Source organism: Chelonus insularis, unplaced genomic scaffold (assembly GCF_013357705.1).
Source record: "Chelonus insularis isolate UGA/USDA-ARS -01 unplaced genomic scaffold, ASM1335770v1 contig_128_pilon, whole genome shotgun sequence".
Classification (NCBI taxonomy): domain Eukaryota; kingdom Metazoa; phylum Arthropoda; class Insecta; order Hymenoptera; family Braconidae; genus Chelonus; species Chelonus insularis.
Window position 1 is genome coordinate 779,670 of NW_023276368.1, and position 18,806 is coordinate 798,475.

Sequence of the window (18,806 nt, forward strand, 5' to 3'; positions counted from 1 at the left end):
ATTTCAGAGCACCAAAACGTACGGAATATCCTCCAATCATCAAAATTCGAGAATTTCTTGTTTCTAACCTCAAAAAAAGCAAAAAATCGTTTTTATGCTTGAATCATAAAATTAAGTATGTCATTGGGGAGAGGGGGACGAGACGGTTTCCAAACACTGGCTGTTGATTATATTTGGCCGGTAAAATCAAGAGATATTTCTGAAAAACCGCAAAACATAAAAATGTGCATAACCTCTATGCCAATGATGCTACGGGGTTGATTGAGGACTCATATGAAAGATCTGGACCTGAGTAGAAAATTTGATCCCCCCTATAGGATATCCCCGTCAAAAATGCCGTATCTCGCTTAGTTTTCGAGTTATGAGCGTTTAAACGTTTTTTTATGTTTTATTGCAGCATAGCTTCGTTTTTCGCCGATAACTCACGATCTAAAGGAGGTACATGGACTACAAGCATATCAGTAGATTCCTGAGAGCAAGAGCTTTGCAATGCACTAGTCAAAATTATGATCCGAACATAATTTATGCCAGAATTATGGCCATTTCCGGTTTCAACTTCATCTCCGTTCCTACGAGTTTTGAAATGAATTGATATTTGCGGTCAAATTTCAGAGCACCAAAACGTACGGAATATCCTCCAATCATCAAAATTCGAGAATTTCTTGTTTCTAACCTCAAAAAAAGCAAAAAATCGTTTTTATGCTTGAATCATAAAATTAAGTATGTCATTGGGGAGAGGGGGACGAGACGGTTTCCAAACACTGGCTGTTGATTATATTTGGCCGGTAAAATCAAGAGATATTTCTGAAAAACCGCAAAACATAAAAATGTGCATAACCTCTATGCCAATGATGCTACGGGGTTGATTGAGGACTCATATGAAAGATCTGGACCTGAGTAGAAAATTTGATCCCCCCTATAGGATATCCCCGTCAAAAATGCCGTATCTCGCTTAGTTTTCGAGTTATGAGCGTTTAAACGTTTTTTTATGTTTTATTGCAGCATAGCTTCGTTTTTCGCCGATAACTTACGATCTAAAGGAGGTACATGGACTACAAGCATATCAATAGATTCCTGAGAGCAAGAGCTTTCTAATGCACGAGTCAAAATTATAATCCGAACATAATTTATGCCAGAATTATGGCCATTTCCGGTTTCAACTTCATCTCCGTTTCCTACGAGTTTTGAAATGAATTGATATTTGCGGTCAAATTTCAGAGCACCAAAACGTACGGAATATCCTCCAATCATCAAAGTTTCGAGAATTTTCTGTTTCTAACCTCAAAAAAAGCAAAAAAACCGTTTTTATGCTTGAATCATAAAATTAAGTATGTCATTGGGGAGAGGGGGACGAGACGGTTTCCAAACACTGGCTGTTGATTATATTTGGCCGGTAAAATCAAGAGATATTTCTGAAAAACCGCAAAACATAAAAATGTGCATAACCTCTATGCCAATGATGCTACGGGGTTGATTGAGGACTCATATGAAAGATCTGGACCTGAGTAGAAAATTTGATCCCCCCTATAGGATATCCCCGTCAAAAATGCCGTATCTCGCTTAGTTTTCGAGTTATGAGCGTTTAAACGTTTTTTTATGTTTTATTGCAGCATAGCTTCGTTTTTCGCCGATAACTCACGATCTAAAGGAGGTACATGGACTACAAGCATATCAATAGATTCCTGAGAGCAAGAGCTTTCTAATGCACGAGTCAAAATTATGATCCGAGCATAATTAATGCTAAAATTATAGCCATTTCCGGTTTCAACTTCATCTCCGTTCCTACGAGTTTTGAAATGAATTGATATTTGCGGTCAAATTTCAGAGCACCGAAACGTACGGAATGTCCTCCAACCATCAAAATCAGAGAATTCTCTTTTCTAACCTCAAAAAATGCAAAAAATCGTAATTATGCTTGAATCATAAAATTAAGTATGTCATTGGGGAGAGGGGGACGAGACGGTTTCCAAACACTGGCTGTTGATTATATTTGGCCGGTAAAATCAAGAGATATTTCTGAAAAACCGCAAAACATAAAAATGTGCATAACCTCTATGCCAATGATGCTACGGGGTTGATTGAGGACTCATATGAAAGATCTGGACCTGAGTAGAAAATTTGATCCCCCCTATAGGATATCCCCGTCAAAAATGCCGTATCTCGCTTAGTTTTCGAGTTATGAGCGTTTAAACGTTTTTTTATGTTTTATTGCAGCATAGCTTCGTTTTTCGCCGATAACTTACGATCTAAAGGAGGTACATGGACTACAAGCATATCAATAGATTCCTGAGAGCAAGAGCTTTCTAATGCACGAGTCAAAATTATAATCCGAACATAATTTATGCCAGAATTATGGCCATTTCCGGTTTCAACTTCATCTCCGTTCCTACGAGTTTTGAAATGAATTGATATTTGCGGTCAAATTTCAGAGCACCAAAACGTACGGAATATCCTCCAATCATCAAAGTTTCGAGAATTTCTTTTTCTAACCTAAAAAATGGAAAAAACCGTTTTTATGCTTGAATCATAAAATTAAGTATGTCATTGGGGAGAGGGGGACGAGACGGTTTCCAAACACTGGCTGTTGATTATATTTGGCCGGTAAAATCAAGAGATATTTCTGAAAAACCGCAAAACATAAAAATGTGCATAACCTCTATGCCAATGATGCTACGGGGTTGATTGAGGACTCATATGAAAGATCTGGACCTGAGTAGAAAATTTGATCCCCCCTATAGGATATCCCCGTCAAAAATGCCGTATCTCGCTTAGTTTTCGAGTTATGAGCGTTTAAACGTTTTTTTATGTTTTATTGCAGCATAGCTTCGATTTTCGCCGATAACTTACGATCTAAAGGAGGTACATGGACTACAAGCATATCAATAGATTCCTGAGAGCAAGAGCTTTCTAATGCACGAGTCAAAATTATAATCCGAACATAATTTATGCCAGAATTATGGCCATTTCCGGTTTCAACTTCATCTCCGTTCCTACGAGTTTTGAAATGAATTGATATTTGCGGTCAAATTTCAGAGCACCAAAACGTACGGAATATCCTCCAATCATCAAAATTCGAGAATTTCTTGTTTCTAACCTCAAAAAAAGCAAAAAATCGTTTTTATGCTTGAATCATAAAATTAAGTATGTCATTGGGGAGAGGGGGACGAGACGGTTCCCAAACACTGGCTGTTGATTATATTTGGCCGGTAAAATCAAGAGATATTTCTGAAAAACCGCAAAACATAAAAATGTGCATAACCTCTATGCCAATGATGCTACGGGGTTGATTGAGGGCTCATATGAAAGATCTGGACCTAAGTAGAAAATTTGATCCCCCCTATAGGATATCCCCGTCAAAAACGCCGTATCTCGCTTAGTTTTCGAGTTATGAGCGTTTAAACGTTTTTTTATGTTTTATTGCAGCATAGCTTTGTTTTTCGCCGATAACTCACGATCTAAACGAGGTACATGGTCTACAAGCACATCAGTAGATTCCTGAGAGCAAGAGCTTTCCAATGCACTAGTCAAAATTATGATCCGAGCATAATTAATGCTAGAATTATAGCCATTTCCGGTTTCACTTTCCTTCTAAAGTTACGGAATGGATCTTTTGTATTTTTGATCCGATACCACATTCCCTAACTCAAAAACGGTCGAATACATAGAGTGTCATCAACATCAGACCATTTCTATTTTGCAGGAAAAAAAATAGAAAGGGGTTGAAAAAAAAATTTCCTCCAAGCACACTGTTTAACTTCTTGTATCGACGTTTTGAAATGTAGTATCAGGTCAAAATCGAGGGCTCATATGAAAGATCTGAACCTAAGAAGAAAATCGGATTCGGCTACGGAGCCACCATATTCTTATCATGCTGTTGACATTAAATTATTATATAATAATTTACTTAAATACAGAGCGTGTGGTTTAAACTTGCTCGCTATCGCTTGAATTCATAGTTTTATCTCTGGTCATTTAGATGGAGATGGATGGGTATATTTTTTGCTCTGTCTTGCTTGAAACTAATGATTCAACAATTCGTCAATTTGTTGATGCCTGAATGCTCTTTTTTTTTGGTGCATTCCTGAAAATTATTATTCTTTGAACGATTTCCCTGTTACCCACTCAATTTCAGTTGACATCGAGCTTTGACCTTCTACCGCATAACATGACGGCGTAAAGTCAACTTAGGGAGACTCCTGACTTCAGCCCAGCCTTAAATTTGAAAGACGGATATGTCAGCGTTTAGATAAATTACAAAATTTATCTTCAACAAGCTTATAATAATGTATTTATGTATCAAATTTTATTGAATATAATACTTGAGTGAAATACCGTTTATGTTCAAATACTTTCAACATGGGAATCAATGTTACTATTTACAATTATCTACACTTGTCAATAGATTTTCAAGCACTTGTTTTAATAATTCAACTACTTGTCTATATCTTGTTTATTCGGATGATAACCAGTCCATTGTCTATAAGTTTTATCCATAACATTATCAACCCCACTATCTATTGGATGAATAATTAAAGGGATAGAAGCAAGTCCAATCACTGTCGAAATCCATGGACTTCTCATGGCACCATGTGGTACTTGTTTCCGAAGAAAATTGACACTTGCACAAATCCGGTTGATTACCAAACCAGGAATAATAACTGATGCAAAACTTTGCCATATTAAAGTGTCAGAAGTTGAAAGAAAAACACGTTTATTCTTATTTTCATCACCAATCTTCTGTAAATGTTTAAATTCTCATTAAATCAGTATACTATATATTATTAATAATTCAAACTTACAGTGTATTCTTTTTTACCCTTATGAATGGCATCAGCAACGACATAGCTACTAGCTATTATATAACTTATCCATACAACAGATTTAGGAACGATGCTTCTAAATGCCTCTCCAACCTCATTAGTATAACCTGTAAAACAAGACATTTAATAATTTTTACAGTATTTGCATCTAAATGAATTATTGTGATTTATAAATATACCTAAATATCTTACAGGGGTATCACGGAAGATGTCAACATCAGAATCAGTATTTTTTATCACCATGCTCATTGCAGTAATGTGCAGCTTTGTTTTTCTCAAATTTTTATATTTGTACAAGCGCAGTCAAGAACTCTAGTAGGAGAGGGACTATTCTAGGGATGCCGTGGGTGCAATAGGTTGATATGAAACACCAAAAGGTTTACCATATTAAAATATCCAACGATAAAAGTCCCTTCCTTCTGTTTGAACTTTGAACTGATTGAATGAAGAAGTAGACGCCAAAGCCATCTCTTGGCTCCATTTTGTGCCAATAAAAAAAAATTAACTTCAAACACATATAACTAGTTAAGTAGTGAGCATTCGGTTAATTATTCTTTTATTAGTAATCATTTAAAAATAAATTATTGCTATGTTTACGCGTAGTAAAAAAGAGAAATGGTGAATGTTCAATGGAATGTAAATTTAATAAGTAAACAATTAGATCAAATTAAAACATGGCTGTGGTGGTATGTAGCGGAGTTATCTTGGCAGCTAATTGTCGCACCCATTGCATACTTACTTCTTTGCATCTTTCTCTACCTTATACTTAAAAGAGTTGATCATAAGGCTTGGCAATTACCAGGACCACCATCAAGACTACTTCTTGTTACGGCTCATCCTGATGATGAAGTCATGTTTTTTGGTCCAATGATTTATTGGTTAACCAAGTCTAATAATAGCAGCATTTATTTGTTATGTTTTTCTACTGGTACTTGAACATTAAATTATTAGACCTCTGTATAGTAGATTAAAAATTCATATCATCATTAATATAATAAATAATGAGTCTATCAATATATGTAAGTGTGTTTATAGGTGGACATAAGAAAAGGAAACGAGAACTATGGGCTGCAGCAAAAATCATAGGAATACCAGAAGCCAACATAACAATTCTAATGTGAGAAGAAAGTTGACATTAAAAGATAAACGAAAATAGTATTTTAATTATTATTTGTTAAAGTTTTAATAATTTGTTTAAAATAATTTATGACTGATGAAATTTTATTAGGAACTCAGAGCTACCTGATGACCCTAAAGTACAATGGCCCAGCGAAATAATCGCTGATCAAATTCTTCATTATATAGAAGCATTTAAAATAAATGCAGTTGTTACCTTTGATAAACATGGTGTTAGCCATCACAGTAATCATATATCACTATATTATGGTGTTGCTGCTTTATGTGTAGAGAAAAAAATACCTTCATGTAAGTTTTATTTATTCAATATAAACTAACTCTTATCTATAATAACACCAATACAATTCTAGATATTGTTGATAATTAATTTCAATTAATTTTAGATTGTAAACTGTACAGTCTTGAATCAGTAAATATTTTAAGAAAATATAGCCAACTATTAGATTTACCAATTAGCTTATTAACATCATCTTATTGGTATTTAGTCACTTATGAGCAACGTGAAATTATACGTGTGAGTATGAAGATGAGAAAGACGTTGAATTAATATGTGAAAAAATATGATCTTTATTATTTAGTTTTATAAAATTATATAATTATTTTTAGAGTGCAATGAAGGCGCATAAATCTCAATATGTATGGTTTCGAAAGCTATATATGATATTTTCTAGATATACATTTATTAATACACTTCAAGAAATAAACATATTAGATTTAGAATTAGATCTACAATATGATGACGACTGATATGTAGTGTAATAATACATTTCAAATGTCAAAATTAAAAGTTATTTTTCAATTTTACATACAGATTATTAAATTGTTAGTTATAAAACATTTTTTATAACAAACATTTCATGAATTAAACACTTTGAACACAATTTGTTTATAGAGATAGATGAAATTTCAGTCTTACGAAAACATAAGTGATACTTTTATAATGTTTGTTTTCTTTATTATAATTTTAACTCAGTACTATAAATGAAAAATAATTTCTTTTACTATTTTAGAATTAATTTGTACAATATTGTATATATGATATTATATCATTTTACAAATGAATATTCATGTATATAATTGTAAATAAGAAAAATTAAAAATACCGCATCAAATACGAATTTTTAAAAGTAATATATTTATAGATATTCATTTGATAAACATCATATCAGAATATAAAATGTAATTTATTTAGTAATGAAAATTACTAAAAAAATGTTATTAAATAAACCTGCAGATAATATAAGAATTAAATTTATTGCTGTTGTTAAATGTTATAATAGAAAAATAAAAAATTAAAATATTAGTAAAAAAAAAAAAAAACATAATAAATAGTTTAATAAAAAGATATGTATTAGTGAGCGTAACAAGATAAATGCATTATGATTATTTCATCAATATGGAATGAATTTCAAATATTAAAGTTCGATATAAAATAAATGAAAATAGTCATTCATAATTAATCAAGATTAACGGTAATAATATTGATAGTACTAGGAATAAAAATTATTATTGGAAGATATGTTATTAAATGCTCTCAGAATTGCATAAAAATTTGTGGCTAGACTATTCATTATACTGATAAAAATTGCATGCAATGGACGGCATTTAGTTCCCGCAAGATCTTTGCTAATACAGTTAGAAAAATTATTATTACAATATTTTATCTTTTCTTTCGTTGGATTGAAATACTTATCGAACAATAATGCGTTTATTTCAGTATAAAATATATAAAAATTATTTCGTATATCTCAATACGGTTTTTGCACAAATTTTTGAACATTTATGTTGGACTTAAAGCAAAGATCTCGCGGGCTGTATCCTAAAATCGGTCTTTACTACGATGATGAGAACTCAGAGTTCCCATACCATGTTGAGGTGAATCACCATCACCAGGATCTTGTAAGTATTGAAGTTCTTGAAGCTCTTGGAATTTTTCATGATCTCGAATATGTGCATAATTTGCTGATAGACACATCAAATAATGTATAAGGCTAAAAATCACCAACATAGCAGCGGCAGTGGCTAAAATGAACATCACTTCAGCTTTTTCTACATAATCTTTACAAAATTGTTTTACGTAATTGTCTTTTATGCGAATATGATCCGGACTTATGGCATCAAGAAATACGAATCCTGAATAAATGAAAATAAAAAATTACTTTTTATATTACAATAAGTTCGTATGTATTTCAAAATGTAATAATCTCTAATTACTTACTTAATTGTGTAAAATCTATGCCATTTTGTTGAGCACGAGGGTCACTGCACAATCCCCAAAATATTGTAAACAGTAATGTTACGATAACTAAGAATGCAAAAATTAGCATCCAAACTATCTGAAGAATGTAGGTAATGGTCATAAACTGAAAAAAAGTTGTGTTTAAATTACTTAAATGAAAATAAATATTAACAAAAAAAACGTATTCAATGTAATATACCACAGCACAAGAAATTCGACCACCAACACGGGATCGCCAAGCACGATAAACTTTGTGTCTAGTTGCTCCAGTTGCTAAACATCCAACGCATAGGATCATGAATCCTAATGCAGCCATACATGCACCAATTATGGCAAAAATATAAGTTACAGCTTCCAGCCAATCGAGTCTCACGTGAAAGACCTTCAAAAAATTCAAACAATAACATATAATATTATTATTCTTTTGACATTTGTTGTTTTAGTTATTAAAAATAATATTTTTGATATATTACATGGAGCATCATTAATTTAGTAAGAGTAGAACCTCGATACATGGTACCACAAAATACTCCAACACCCAAACAACACATAATTGTTGCTATTAGGGTTGCATAAGGCACTCTAGCCATACAATCATTACACGTACTTCCTGTAATACAAATAATAAAATATTATTGGATATTATTTATTTTTAACAGTACAGAATATATTTAAATATTGTATCCTTAGTTATAGCAATCATTATTCACTTGGCTCCTTGAATACTATTTTGAAAAAACATACCAGGTGATTTGCTATTCCAATATTCATCCGGATCATGAAGACTATATTCAGAATATCTATCTAAACTATTATTGCTAAGAAATTTTCTCTTTAAAGAAACTACCACTGTTTGTGCCTCCATAATTAATAATTTAATTCTTTAAGATATTAATCAATTTTACAATCTTCTTTCAAGAAACTTAATCACCTATCATATAGGTAATGGAGGCTTGATGACTAGACTTATGACTAATAATTCTCATCAGCTCCACCCGATAAGATTAGATAACTCGATACAATTAAATATTTACAAGTATAAAAAATCATACGAATGGTTAACACGAATTTGTATGAAAACATTATACGTAAGTATTTGTAACAATATTGAAGACTCACCCATTTTTAAATGATTGTTGAAACTTGTGTAATAATTTACTTAATAGTCATCTAGAAAAATATGTGTACATAAGCACAACTTTGTACTTTTTGTTTACAATTGTAGTTGTGATTGTTGCAATCCAACAATCTCAAAAATATTTAAACACTTCAAAAACTATCAACTGCTTTGATAATAATGTTTTAATTAATTGTTAGAAATATGAATCATACAAAATGTCACGATTCAATTGTTTGCCTTATTGAGAAATTATATTTTCCCACACCATATGTAATTGTATATTTGTAAGTATAAATAACACTGAATAAACCATAAAATTTTCTAATGTATCAAAATATTTTAAATTATAAAAATAAAAACAAAATGATATAGTATTTTTAAACGCATGTAATACTATGTCTTCTAAATAATTCTATTATTTAGAAGTCATTGGACTCCAAACTGATGAATGAATTCAAAATGGCGACTAAATTATAACGGGTGATGTTTGTATATTACACACTTGTATTATAAATTCACATATACATAGAGCAACAATGTCTAACCTAAAGGTTAGATTGTAACACGCACACATTTATCTTCAACTGCAAGTGTGTACTTTATTTACATGTATGTATGTGTATGTATATGTATATCTATACTCAGTAACCTTACGAGACGTATATAAGAGGTTAAAATTTCTTTATCCCAAATAAAACATAATTTTGAGTAGTAATTGTCTCAAATAGGGCATAATGTCGAGAAATCAAAATTACGAACAAGTAATACAAAATAAAATTCGAAAAATTCTCGAATGTGCACCTTTTCTAAAAATAATTTTTTTTTTCATAGGCAGTGATTATTACAACCATTGATAATGCAGTTTTTATCAACAAAATTGATATTATCATACAATTATGAATCAAAATACATTGATACAAATAGCCAACATAAATTTCGCAAAATTGGATTTTATTTTCATGAATAACAATTGCATTTGACACTTTTGTTTGTAATTAATTAGTTAACGAGTTATTTAATGAACAATTTTATTGCAAACAATTTTTGAGTAATCTTAGTTATCCATAGACTTTTAATTAACAATTAATTCGCTTAACTAATTAATCACGAACTATTGCAAATTTTGAAAACAGAAAAATTTAATTTTGTGACATTCAAGTTGGCTATGCCTACAATTATTCTTTTTATGTAAAAAAAAATCTCAATTCATTGTTCTTTATGGTTTTCCATCTTTGTGTGAAACAACCGAAAGGTTGTTCAAAAATAAATCTTGCTCATGTAGAAGTTGCTTGTATAAATTAAAAAATATTTCTACTACACTAATTTGTCATGCTGTCAATTTCTCTATTTATTCTAAGAAACATTGATCATAAACATGATCCGAGCAACATTGTTGCATCGTCGATACAGCCAGGATGTTTACATGTTATATCCTTGAATAACATCCAGTGGTCTACTACAGCTTCTATGAAAGTAGAAAAAAATCCTTTTACGTTCATGCTATTTTAAAAATCGTATCCCAAAATCAACAATTTAGTTCCTCCATTTTGATCTAATTAAAATTATTTGTCATAATATGGTAAACATAATTTGTAGCTTATATTTTAAAATCAGATGACTACCAAATTAATATGGATTCTTTTGGGCTGTATTATGCCATTTATATACAATATTAATATCATTTAAATACATTATTTATTTGAAAAAACCATAATAATACCGGTTGAAAACGTTTTTTTTAAATTTCGCCATGGATGGCATACGATGCTTGTATTTATACACTTTTAAATAATTATTAAAACAACAATCTCGAAGTAATTTTTAATATGTTCTTATTATTGAATACAAATTTTAATTAATCGTAACAAATATCGTGGCATCGTTCACGTCAATCACATCTTCCGACTACTGCGGTCGTGCTGTGTACGAAGAAGTGTTTTGTCTTTTTCGTATCTATCATGGCGTATTAGGAATCACATCGAAAAATCGCAATAATCTTATGCATTACATGAATCGTAAAACAGTGAAGCAAACTCGATTAAAGTATTGAAAGTAAAGAAAATTTAGATAGTGAAGAGTGTGGTGAGAATTTAAAGTTGAAGATAAGATTTGTTTTGGGTAAAGTTTAGTGTTATTTGATGCCCAAGGACAAGTTGTTGAATTTTTGAATTACATTTGAATAATACGATATACACAACGTAACAAATGGCATCGTGGAGATCAGCAACGGCTTCAACTTCTGTGGCGACCATGCAAGAAGGTGAAGAAATTAATGGTGGTAATTTTATGGGTGATTTGAATATTGAGAGTAATGATAGAGCTGACGGAGTTGTCTCTAGCAATGCCGGTGATCTACTTGAAGAAATTCATGAAGATCATGGCAATATTAAAGATGAAGAATGTGCTCTATGTAAGAGGAAGTTATGTTCACCCAGATTACTCTCCTGTTTACATGTTTTTTGTGAATCCTGTTTGGATAGGCAGCTGATTAATGACATGAACAATCCAACAGGAGATTCAATAATCATTTGTTCAGAATGTGGTCAACAAACAATTGTAGGACCTAAAGGAGCTGCATCTCTACCTTGTGATTATGTTCTCACTAATATCTTAGACATGTCAGCAATAGAAAACATGACTGTTATATGCACGTCTTGCAAGAATCAAGAAAGTGCAGTAGCACGTTGCTCTGATTGTGCTCATTTTTTGTGTCCCAACTGTAATACTGCTCATCAATATATGCGATGTTTTGAGAACCACAAAGTTATAGCATTTGAGGATCTCAAACAATCGAACAAAATTGTACCTATTCATAAGCCTATTTTTTGTGAACTTCATCCTGCTGAAAACATGAAGTTCTATTGTTATACATGTCAAGTAAGTAGAGGTAACGTTTTTACATTAATTAACAAATGACGCGAGGCTTTATGATTTTTTATTTTTTTCAATAGGAACTCATTTGTAATGAATGTCTATTAGTAGAACATAAAGCACCAGAACATCAATATGAAAGACTCTCTGTTGCTGAAAGTTGCCAAATAAATGAATTATTTAGCTTGATGACCGAAAGTAAATCTAAAATTTCTGAATGTGAGAAAGTATCTCTACAGCTTGAGAATACATTATGTGAATTGCAATCCCAACACGACCATGCAAAAAGTCTCATAATAGAAACTTTTCAAAATTATGAAACTATTTTGGAGAATTGTCGAGATAATGCTTTGAGACATCTAGAAAAACTACGTTCTGAAAGAGAATTTCAAATAATGAATACTTTTAATATGTAAGTATATTATTGTAATAAAAGTCAATTTAAAGTTTTATATTTCTATCGTAATATTAATTGATGATTCTTCATTAGTCTGGGTAAAATCAAAGGAAAAATTGAAGATGCAAATCGTTTTACTTCAAGACTACTCAAGCATGGTGACACAACAGAAATTTTAGCTCTGAAAAGATTAGTATCAACTCAATTGATTAATTTAATCAATAATACTCCAAAACCGAAGATCAGACCTTCGATTGAATTTCAAACAGACCGCAGTCATTTTAATAGCGTTATAAACGAATGTTTTGGCAAATTCAAATCTGAAAGTGAACCGAGTGTTATGACATCATCGGAAACTATAACAACGACAGCTGTAACTAGTCAACAAACATTGCCGATGCCTTGTCCTAATTCCTCTGATTCATCTATGTCCACAACTGCATCTTCTTTTGAAGGTGATCCCTTCATTATACTTCCTAAATTAAATCCAAGAAATGTTCGTCCATCAATATCACGTGCTCCTTTTCCTCTAGATCCAATGCACGGTTTACAACAATTAGCAGGTTTTACAGATAAAGTGGATCTCAATGATTCAATTGTAGTTGAAGCAGGCTCAAACCCAAGTTCAAATACATCCTTTGCAATGCCCGATTTACACTCAGGTGAATTTTCGATTAATTGTCCCGCCTATATCATGAATAATTTTCATACCCTACAAGCTTTTCGGAATAATTCACTGATCAATCAAGGTGGTTGTTTGCTTCTTAATTATAATATATCTTCTTAATTGTCGATACATTCAAAACCAAGTTTAATTATTTAAAATTCAGAAATTCCAACGTCTAATGGTGGAGAAAATCTGGTCTTAAGACGTGCTTCATCACCCGTAATAAATGACCGACCTAATTTAGGATCTTTAAGTATAAACACACCGGTCAATGGAGGCTTTCAATCTTTACCAAAGCAAAGTATGAAATTTCTTCATATGCATAAATGCATTTATAGAAAAAAATACATTGAATAAAAGCATAAAATTTCAGATGACCATAAAAGAGAATCAATGCACATAATGGAAAGAATAGTTACTAATAATGTTGCTAAAGTCCCTGGCAGTGAAGCTAGTAATTATAATCATCCACGTTCTTCTGACAATAAACCCATATCGATGGAAATTCGATCAAAGTTTGGTCAGCTTGGATCTGGAAAAGGCCAATTCAATTCACCTCATGGATTTTGTCTTGGTACTGATGAAGATATCATTGTCGCAGATACAAACAATCATAGAATTCAAGTAATTTATTTATAAAATATTGAAATTGTTATAAAAAATTTTTGCAATTATTAAACTTTGCTTTAGATATTTGATAAATCAGGCGAATTCAAATCAATGTTTGGATATCCGGGTAAGGAAGAAGGCCAACTGTGGTATCCAAGAAAAGTTGCAGTAATAAAAAATTGTGGAAAATTCGTGATTTGTGACCGTGGAAATGAACGGTCTAGAATGCAACTATTTACAAAGAATGGACATTTTATTAAAAAAATAGCTATTCGATATATTGACATCGTGGCAGGTCTTGCTGTCACTAGTCAAGGACATATTGTGGCTGTTGACAGTGTCTCACCTACTGTATTCATTATTAGCGAAAATGGTAGTCTCCTTAAGTGGTTTGATTGCGGTGATTATATGAGAGAACCAAGTGATATTGCTATAAGTGGTTAGTTAACTTCTTGACAAAATTTACTTGTTGAACCACATCAAACTTTTTAATAAACTACAAATATTAGTAAATTATTTCTACTTAAATTTCAGATACAGAGTTTTATGTTTGTGACTTCAAAGGACATTGTGTTGTGGTATTTAATGAAGAAGGTCAATTCTTGCGTCGTATCGGCTGTGAAAACAGAACGAATTTTCCGAACGGGATTGACATTAGTAATGCTGGAGATGTGCTGATAGGCGATTCTCACGGCAATCGTTTCCATGTATCTGTATATTCACCAGAGGGTACTTTATTATCTGAATTTGAATGTCCTCATGTAAAGGTAAAATTATTTTTAGCATATAAAAAAAAATTTATGCATCTGCTAATTTGATTTTTGCTGCTAAGGATTTGATAATAGATATTTATTGTAATATTATTATAGGTATCACGATGCTGCGGCCTTAAAATAACTTCCGAAGGCTACATAATAACATTGGCCAAAAATAATCATCATGTCCTTGTGTTAAACACCCTTTACATATTATGAGGTAAGAAAATGTTAACCCTAAACAAAATAATATTATGAACTTCCAAAAAATAAGTATCAGTAATTCACTGTAATTTTTTAATTGTTTTTCCAGATATAAAGAATGGTAATTACTCAAAGATTTCTTATTATTTTTCGTAATATATTTAATAAGTTTTATTTTTCTCTTTTTTTAAAATTCATTCATGCATTTCTTTGTCAGTGAATTAACGAGCATAATAATTATCTAACATTTTTTTATACAATTATTCTGAGGAGAACTCAAAGTTTTATTTTACTCAGACACTCTATCTTGATGATAGTACATATGTATTGTTTTTTTTTTTACGCTCATATGTAGTAGAGTTAAGGCCACTTATGTGTATAAATATACATATATACATATATACACATACAGTGAGAGAAAAATGTTAACAATAGGATAAAACAAACAGTTCCAATTTATTCATATATTTTATCTAATATATTTTATTTAAAATGATTTAAAAAATGATATAATTGTCAATTTTACAAATAATAAATGTATTTACTAGTGCTACTATTAAAATATAATATTTGAATGCTCTTACAACTAGAATTTTGCAAATTTATTTTTTTAATTACTATTAGAATTTACTAGAAATTTTCAAATATTATACCGTAAGGAAAATTTTTTATGTCTAGCAAATTAAAATGAATTATCGTATACTTTCATGTTGAGATTGTACTAAATATTTTAAAACTGTTGGCACATATTTTAATTTTTCTCTAACATCATACGGCACTTGAGTATTTTGATGATGATTTGTAGAATATTTAGTGATCATACCATACTGATTTACATATTGTATTCCACTGCTATAATTTTGCGGACTCATGATCAAAGCAGTACCATCTTTGAATTCTACTTTAACTTCTCCAGATGGTAATTGAGTTGTTACTCCTAAACCAGGAATATTTATCTTATTAGTATAAGTATTAGGCATTGAACGAAGAGAAGTCTTTTTTGATCTTGTAGTCATTCCTGATACAACAGAACATGTAGCATCAAATGATGGCATCTGTAACATGAATTTATAATACATTAGAAAAAATAAAATGGTAAAAGAAGTAAAAAGTATATTTATTACTTACCATTGGTGGACTATATGCAGTGACCCGAGACATATTTTCTTTTCCCTGAGAAGGAGCACTATTATTCAAGGCTGCTAAAGGCCGTCGTCCAATGATTACAGGAAAGGAAGAATGTCCTGTCGCAGTTTCTAAAGAAGATAAGGCGGATTCAAGTAAAAGACAACGTTGATAACATTCTTCGTAATGTTCATAATATTCTTCTAAATCTTTTGGTAAATCTTTATCTTCATAAGTATCTCCAACTGTGTTAGTAATTTTTACGACACTATCTACTCGATTAACTTTTGTTCCATCGTAAAAAAGTACTTCACAATCTGGATGCGGACCATTTTCCATGAAATTACACTTCGCTCGTCCAGTGTACAAACTTAGTTTAGGTGTTTTCGCTTTAATAAGATTGATAAATCGTGCAGCATAAAGATATTTTCGATGATGACGGGTAGGTAAACTTTCATAGGAATAAATATTATCAGCGCCACTAGAAGGAACCGGCGGTGGTGTATCACCAATTGGTTTCATTTCACGTAATTTATATAAAATTATGCGAAGTCCATCTCCTGATATTCGGCATACTTCACTAACTCTTTCCTGTTTAATAATAAATACATTATGTTGATATACATTGAATCAATACAAATAAAACTATCATTACTTACCGTAATATTTTTTTTCTTTGTAAATTCTATACATACTTCACCATTCTCTAAAATGGTAAAGACAACACTTTTTGCTTTATGTCGTATCGGTAAAAGCCTTTTAGTATTTAAAGGTGGAACTTGTAATTTGGTATTAGCTTCCGTACCATTTAAATAATTATGACTTTTGCCACTTTGTTCTCGACATTTTGGTTTATCACTTTTCTGGTGATCTACATTATTTACATTTTTTTCATGATCAACATCACCATTATGATGTTGAGATGATTTAGAGATCATTTGAGCAGGTGGAGGATGAAGAATGTTCGACGAAATAGATTTTTTTCCATGAGAAAAATTTGTATTTCTTAAACGTTCATGACCTAGATTATCATGTTCCTTGATGCTATAAATTAATTCTGCTGGATCACTCCTTGTTGTATAATAAGGTGTTGCTGGAGTTAATAAATGTGATGATATACAACTAGTACGTTCTTCTGAACGAGAACGACCTCGTCGATGTGTTTGACCCAAGGATGATAACGTTCTACCTAATCCTGAATCTACCAATCCTGAATCTTTAAATGTTACTTTATTAGATAGCGTTTTTTCCTAATGAAATAAGAAAAATAAATAAATTCATTAGTTTAAATGTTATTACTTGAAATTATTTTAACATTAATTTTTAATAATTTACCTGAAAATTCTGTTGGTCAATAGATGTTATGAATGGATGTTTAATAATGTCACGTAATTTTATCCTTTCTTTTGGATTTTTTCTTAATAAACGTTCAATAAGATCTTTTGCATTATCAGACAGATATTTAGGTATTATATAATCTGCCATAACAACTCGAGTTAAAGTACTTTTTACTGCATCAGTATCGAATGGTGGTTTCCCAACTAAAAGGGTATATAACATACATCCTAAACCCCATACATCAGCTTCGAGACCGTGAGATGATCTTGTAGCAACCTAAATAATGATTTTATCATGAGTATGAAATAAAAGACAATCTACAATTTAATTATAAAGATATTCAATAACTTACTTCTGGCGAAATATAATTTGGAGTTCCACACATAGTCATGTGTTTTTCATTTGGATTTGATAATTGTGTTGCTAATCCAAAATCAGCAATTTTCTATTGAAAAACATATTTATTAGGTTTCAATATTAATAATAAGTTAATTATTGATTAGTTAACAATTACATAAATATTTTACATACCACATGTAGATCACTTGTGAGTAATAAATTTGACAAAGACAAATCTCTGTGAAGTATTTGATGAGAATGTAGATAAAGTAAACCTTGTACAACTTGTTTAATGAATTTTGCAGCTGGAAGAAATGTATTAATTAAATAAAAAATAATAAATATTATTTAAATATATATGAATCTTATAATTAAATTTTCTAACCTCGGTTTTCAGGGAGCCCTTTAGGATAATGTGTTTTCAAATAATGTTGTAATTCACCATTGTGACATAATTCTAATACTAAATAAACGTAATGAGTATCCTGGAAGCATGTATAGAGTTCTAATATAGCTGGATGTTTTAATCGTGAATGTATTGCAACTTCTTGATTTACTCTTCCAACCATCCCACTTGCTTCCATTAATTTTTTGTCGATCTAAAAAAAAATTGATTTTGTTATCAAAAATTGTAACACTTGAAAATTTCATAGCCAATTTAAAAGCAACAAGTGCTATATAGAGATTGGAGTTATTAATCTTTACTAACCATTTTGATAGCTACTTCGGTATTTGTACGAAGACATTTTGCTCTATAAACTACTGCGAAACCACCTTTTCCAAGAAAATTGAGCACTTTATACTCCTAAAAATAGGAAAATAAACATAAATCTTCAGGATAAAAACACATTTAAATGCATGATTTAAAATTCTAACCTCGATATGCTTGCCGAATCCACTGGACACCGGTGGCATTCCGAGAATACCCTACTCCAAAATTGGAGCTTTATTAAAAAGTTCTCTCAAAAAAAAAATATTTCTCACGTCGCGTTGTATAATAAAATTTTACACAACACATTTATAAATAAAATAAAAATAACGAAGTTTTTGATGTAAACATTACACAACGACTTTTTTGAACCCGCCAATTGTCAACTGACATTTATAAAAGTATATATAGTATATGTATGTGTTTACAATACTTTTTAACAGATATAAGCGCCCTTTTTTGACGTGGGACGGCTA

The 18,806-nt window shown here is 31.0% G+C and overlaps 5 protein-coding genes across 6 annotated transcripts; 2 read left to right on the forward strand and 3 right to left on the reverse strand.

Annotated features, from left to right (window-relative positions):
* Positions 1–4,288: 4,288 nt before the first annotated feature.
* Positions 4,289–5,392, reverse strand: LOC118069157 (mitochondrial fission process protein 1). Its single transcript, XM_035087065.1, has 3 exons — positions 5,000–5,392; positions 4,800–4,927; positions 4,289–4,737 (listed from the first exon to the last, which is right to left on the reverse strand). Exons 1-3 carry the CDS (start codon positions 5,067–5,069, stop codon positions 4,432–4,434), a joined length of 504 nt encoding a protein of 167 aa, XP_034942956.1. The 5' UTR covers positions 5,070–5,392; the 3' UTR covers positions 4,289–4,431.
* PIG-L (phosphatidylinositol glycan anchor biosynthesis class L) lies at positions 5,254–6,864 on the forward strand. The gene is made up of 5 exons (XM_035087052.1): positions 5,254–5,748; positions 5,856–5,937; positions 6,049–6,245; positions 6,341–6,471; positions 6,564–6,864. The coding sequence occupies exons 1-5, from the start codon at positions 5,436–5,438 to the stop codon at positions 6,702–6,704; spliced, it is 864 nt and encodes a 287-aa protein (XP_034942943.1). The 5' UTR covers positions 5,254–5,435; the 3' UTR covers positions 6,705–6,864.
* A 581-nt stretch (positions 6,865–7,445) lies between these two features.
* Positions 7,446–9,804, reverse strand: M6 (neuronal membrane glycoprotein M6). 2 transcript variants are annotated; one of them, XM_035086979.1, is made up of 5 exons: positions 9,316–9,804; positions 8,670–8,806; positions 8,396–8,578; positions 8,176–8,320; positions 7,446–8,090 (listed from the first exon to the last, which is right to left on the reverse strand). In XM_035086979.1, exons 1-5 carry the CDS (start codon positions 9,317–9,319, stop codon positions 7,777–7,779), a joined length of 783 nt encoding a protein of 260 aa, XP_034942870.1. In that variant the 5' UTR covers positions 9,320–9,804; the 3' UTR covers positions 7,446–7,776. The 2 variants fall into 2 exon arrangements, with proteins under 2 accessions (XP_034942870.1, XP_034942862.1); XM_035086971.1 differs by lacking the exon at positions 9,316–9,804 and adding an exon at positions 8,941–9,161.
* Positions 9,805–11,070: 1,266 nt separating this feature from the next.
* Positions 11,071–15,383, forward strand: LOC118068660 (B-box type zinc finger protein ncl-1-like). Its single transcript, XM_035086235.1, has 9 exons — positions 11,071–12,193; positions 12,268–12,599; positions 12,678–13,333; positions 13,415–13,552; positions 13,625–13,875; positions 13,942–14,299; positions 14,395–14,627; positions 14,730–14,835; positions 14,929–15,383. Exons 1-8 carry the CDS (start codon positions 11,522–11,524, stop codon positions 14,832–14,834), a joined length of 2,745 nt encoding a protein of 914 aa, XP_034942126.1. The 5' UTR covers positions 11,071–11,521; the 3' UTR covers position 14,835; positions 14,929–15,383.
* Positions 15,347–18,711, reverse strand: SAK (Sak kinase). The gene is made up of 9 exons (XM_035086245.1): positions 18,498–18,711; positions 18,331–18,426; positions 18,007–18,220; positions 17,814–17,926; positions 17,635–17,727; positions 17,280–17,558; positions 16,604–17,194; positions 15,948–16,535; positions 15,347–15,874 (listed from the first exon to the last, which is right to left on the reverse strand). Exons 1-9 carry the CDS (start codon positions 18,534–18,536, stop codon positions 15,512–15,514), a joined length of 2,376 nt encoding a protein of 791 aa, XP_034942136.1. The 5' UTR covers positions 18,537–18,711; the 3' UTR covers positions 15,347–15,511.
* Between the last annotated feature and the right edge of the window lie 95 nt (positions 18,712–18,806).

Coding starts and splice junctions, on each gene's coding strand:
- LOC118069157 (XM_035087065.1), bottom strand. CDS start 5,069: ATGAGCATGGTGATAAAAAATACTGATTCTGATGTTGACATCTTCCGT. Junction 4,928..4,999: donor TACCCCTGTAAGATATTTAG/GTATATTTATAA, acceptor CTTGTTTTACAG/GTTATACTAATGAGGTTGGA. Junction 4,738..4,799: donor AGGGTAAAAAAGAATACACT/GTAAGTTTGAAT, acceptor AAACATTTACAG/AAGATTGGTGATGAAAATAA.
- PIG-L (XM_035087052.1), top strand. CDS start 5,436: ATGGTGAATGTTCAATGGAATGTAAATTTAATAAGTAAACAATTAGAT. Junction 5,749..5,855: donor TTTGTTATGTTTTTCTACTG/GTACTTGAACAT, acceptor GTGTGTTTATAG/GTGGACATAAGAAAAGGAAA. Junction 6,472..6,563: donor AGCAACGTGAAATTATACGT/GTGAGTATGAAG, acceptor AATTATTTTTAG/AGTGCAATGAAGGCGCATAA.
- M6 (XM_035086971.1), bottom strand. CDS start 9,061: ATGGAGGCACAAACAGTGGTAGTTTCTTTAAAGAGAAAATTTCTTAGC. Junction 8,807..8,940: donor TTGGAATAGCAAATCACCTG/GTATGTTTTTTC, acceptor TTTGTATTACAG/GAAGTACGTGTAATGATTGT. Junction 8,321..8,395: donor GTCGAATTTCTTGTGCTGTG/GTATATTACATT, acceptor ACTTTTTTTCAG/TTTATGACCATTACCTACAT.
- LOC118068660 (XM_035086235.1), top strand. CDS start 11,522: ATGGCATCGTGGAGATCAGCAACGGCTTCAACTTCTGTGGCGACCATG. Junction 12,600..12,677: donor ATAATGAATACTTTTAATAT/GTAAGTATATTA, acceptor ATTCTTCATTAG/TCTGGGTAAAATCAAAGGAA. Junction 14,628..14,729: donor TTGAATGTCCTCATGTAAAG/GTAAAATTATTT, acceptor ATATTATTATAG/GTATCACGATGCTGCGGCCT.
- SAK (XM_035086245.1), bottom strand. CDS start 18,536: ATGCCACCGGTGTCCAGTGGATTCGGCAAGCATATCGAG. Junction 17,195..17,279: donor TTGACCAACAGAATTTTCAG/GTAAATTATTAA, acceptor TTATTTCATTAG/GAAAAAACGCTATCTAATAA. Junction 16,536..16,603: donor CAAAGAAAAAAAATATTACG/GTAAGTAATGAT, acceptor ATTATTAAACAG/GAAAGAGTTAGTGAAGTATG.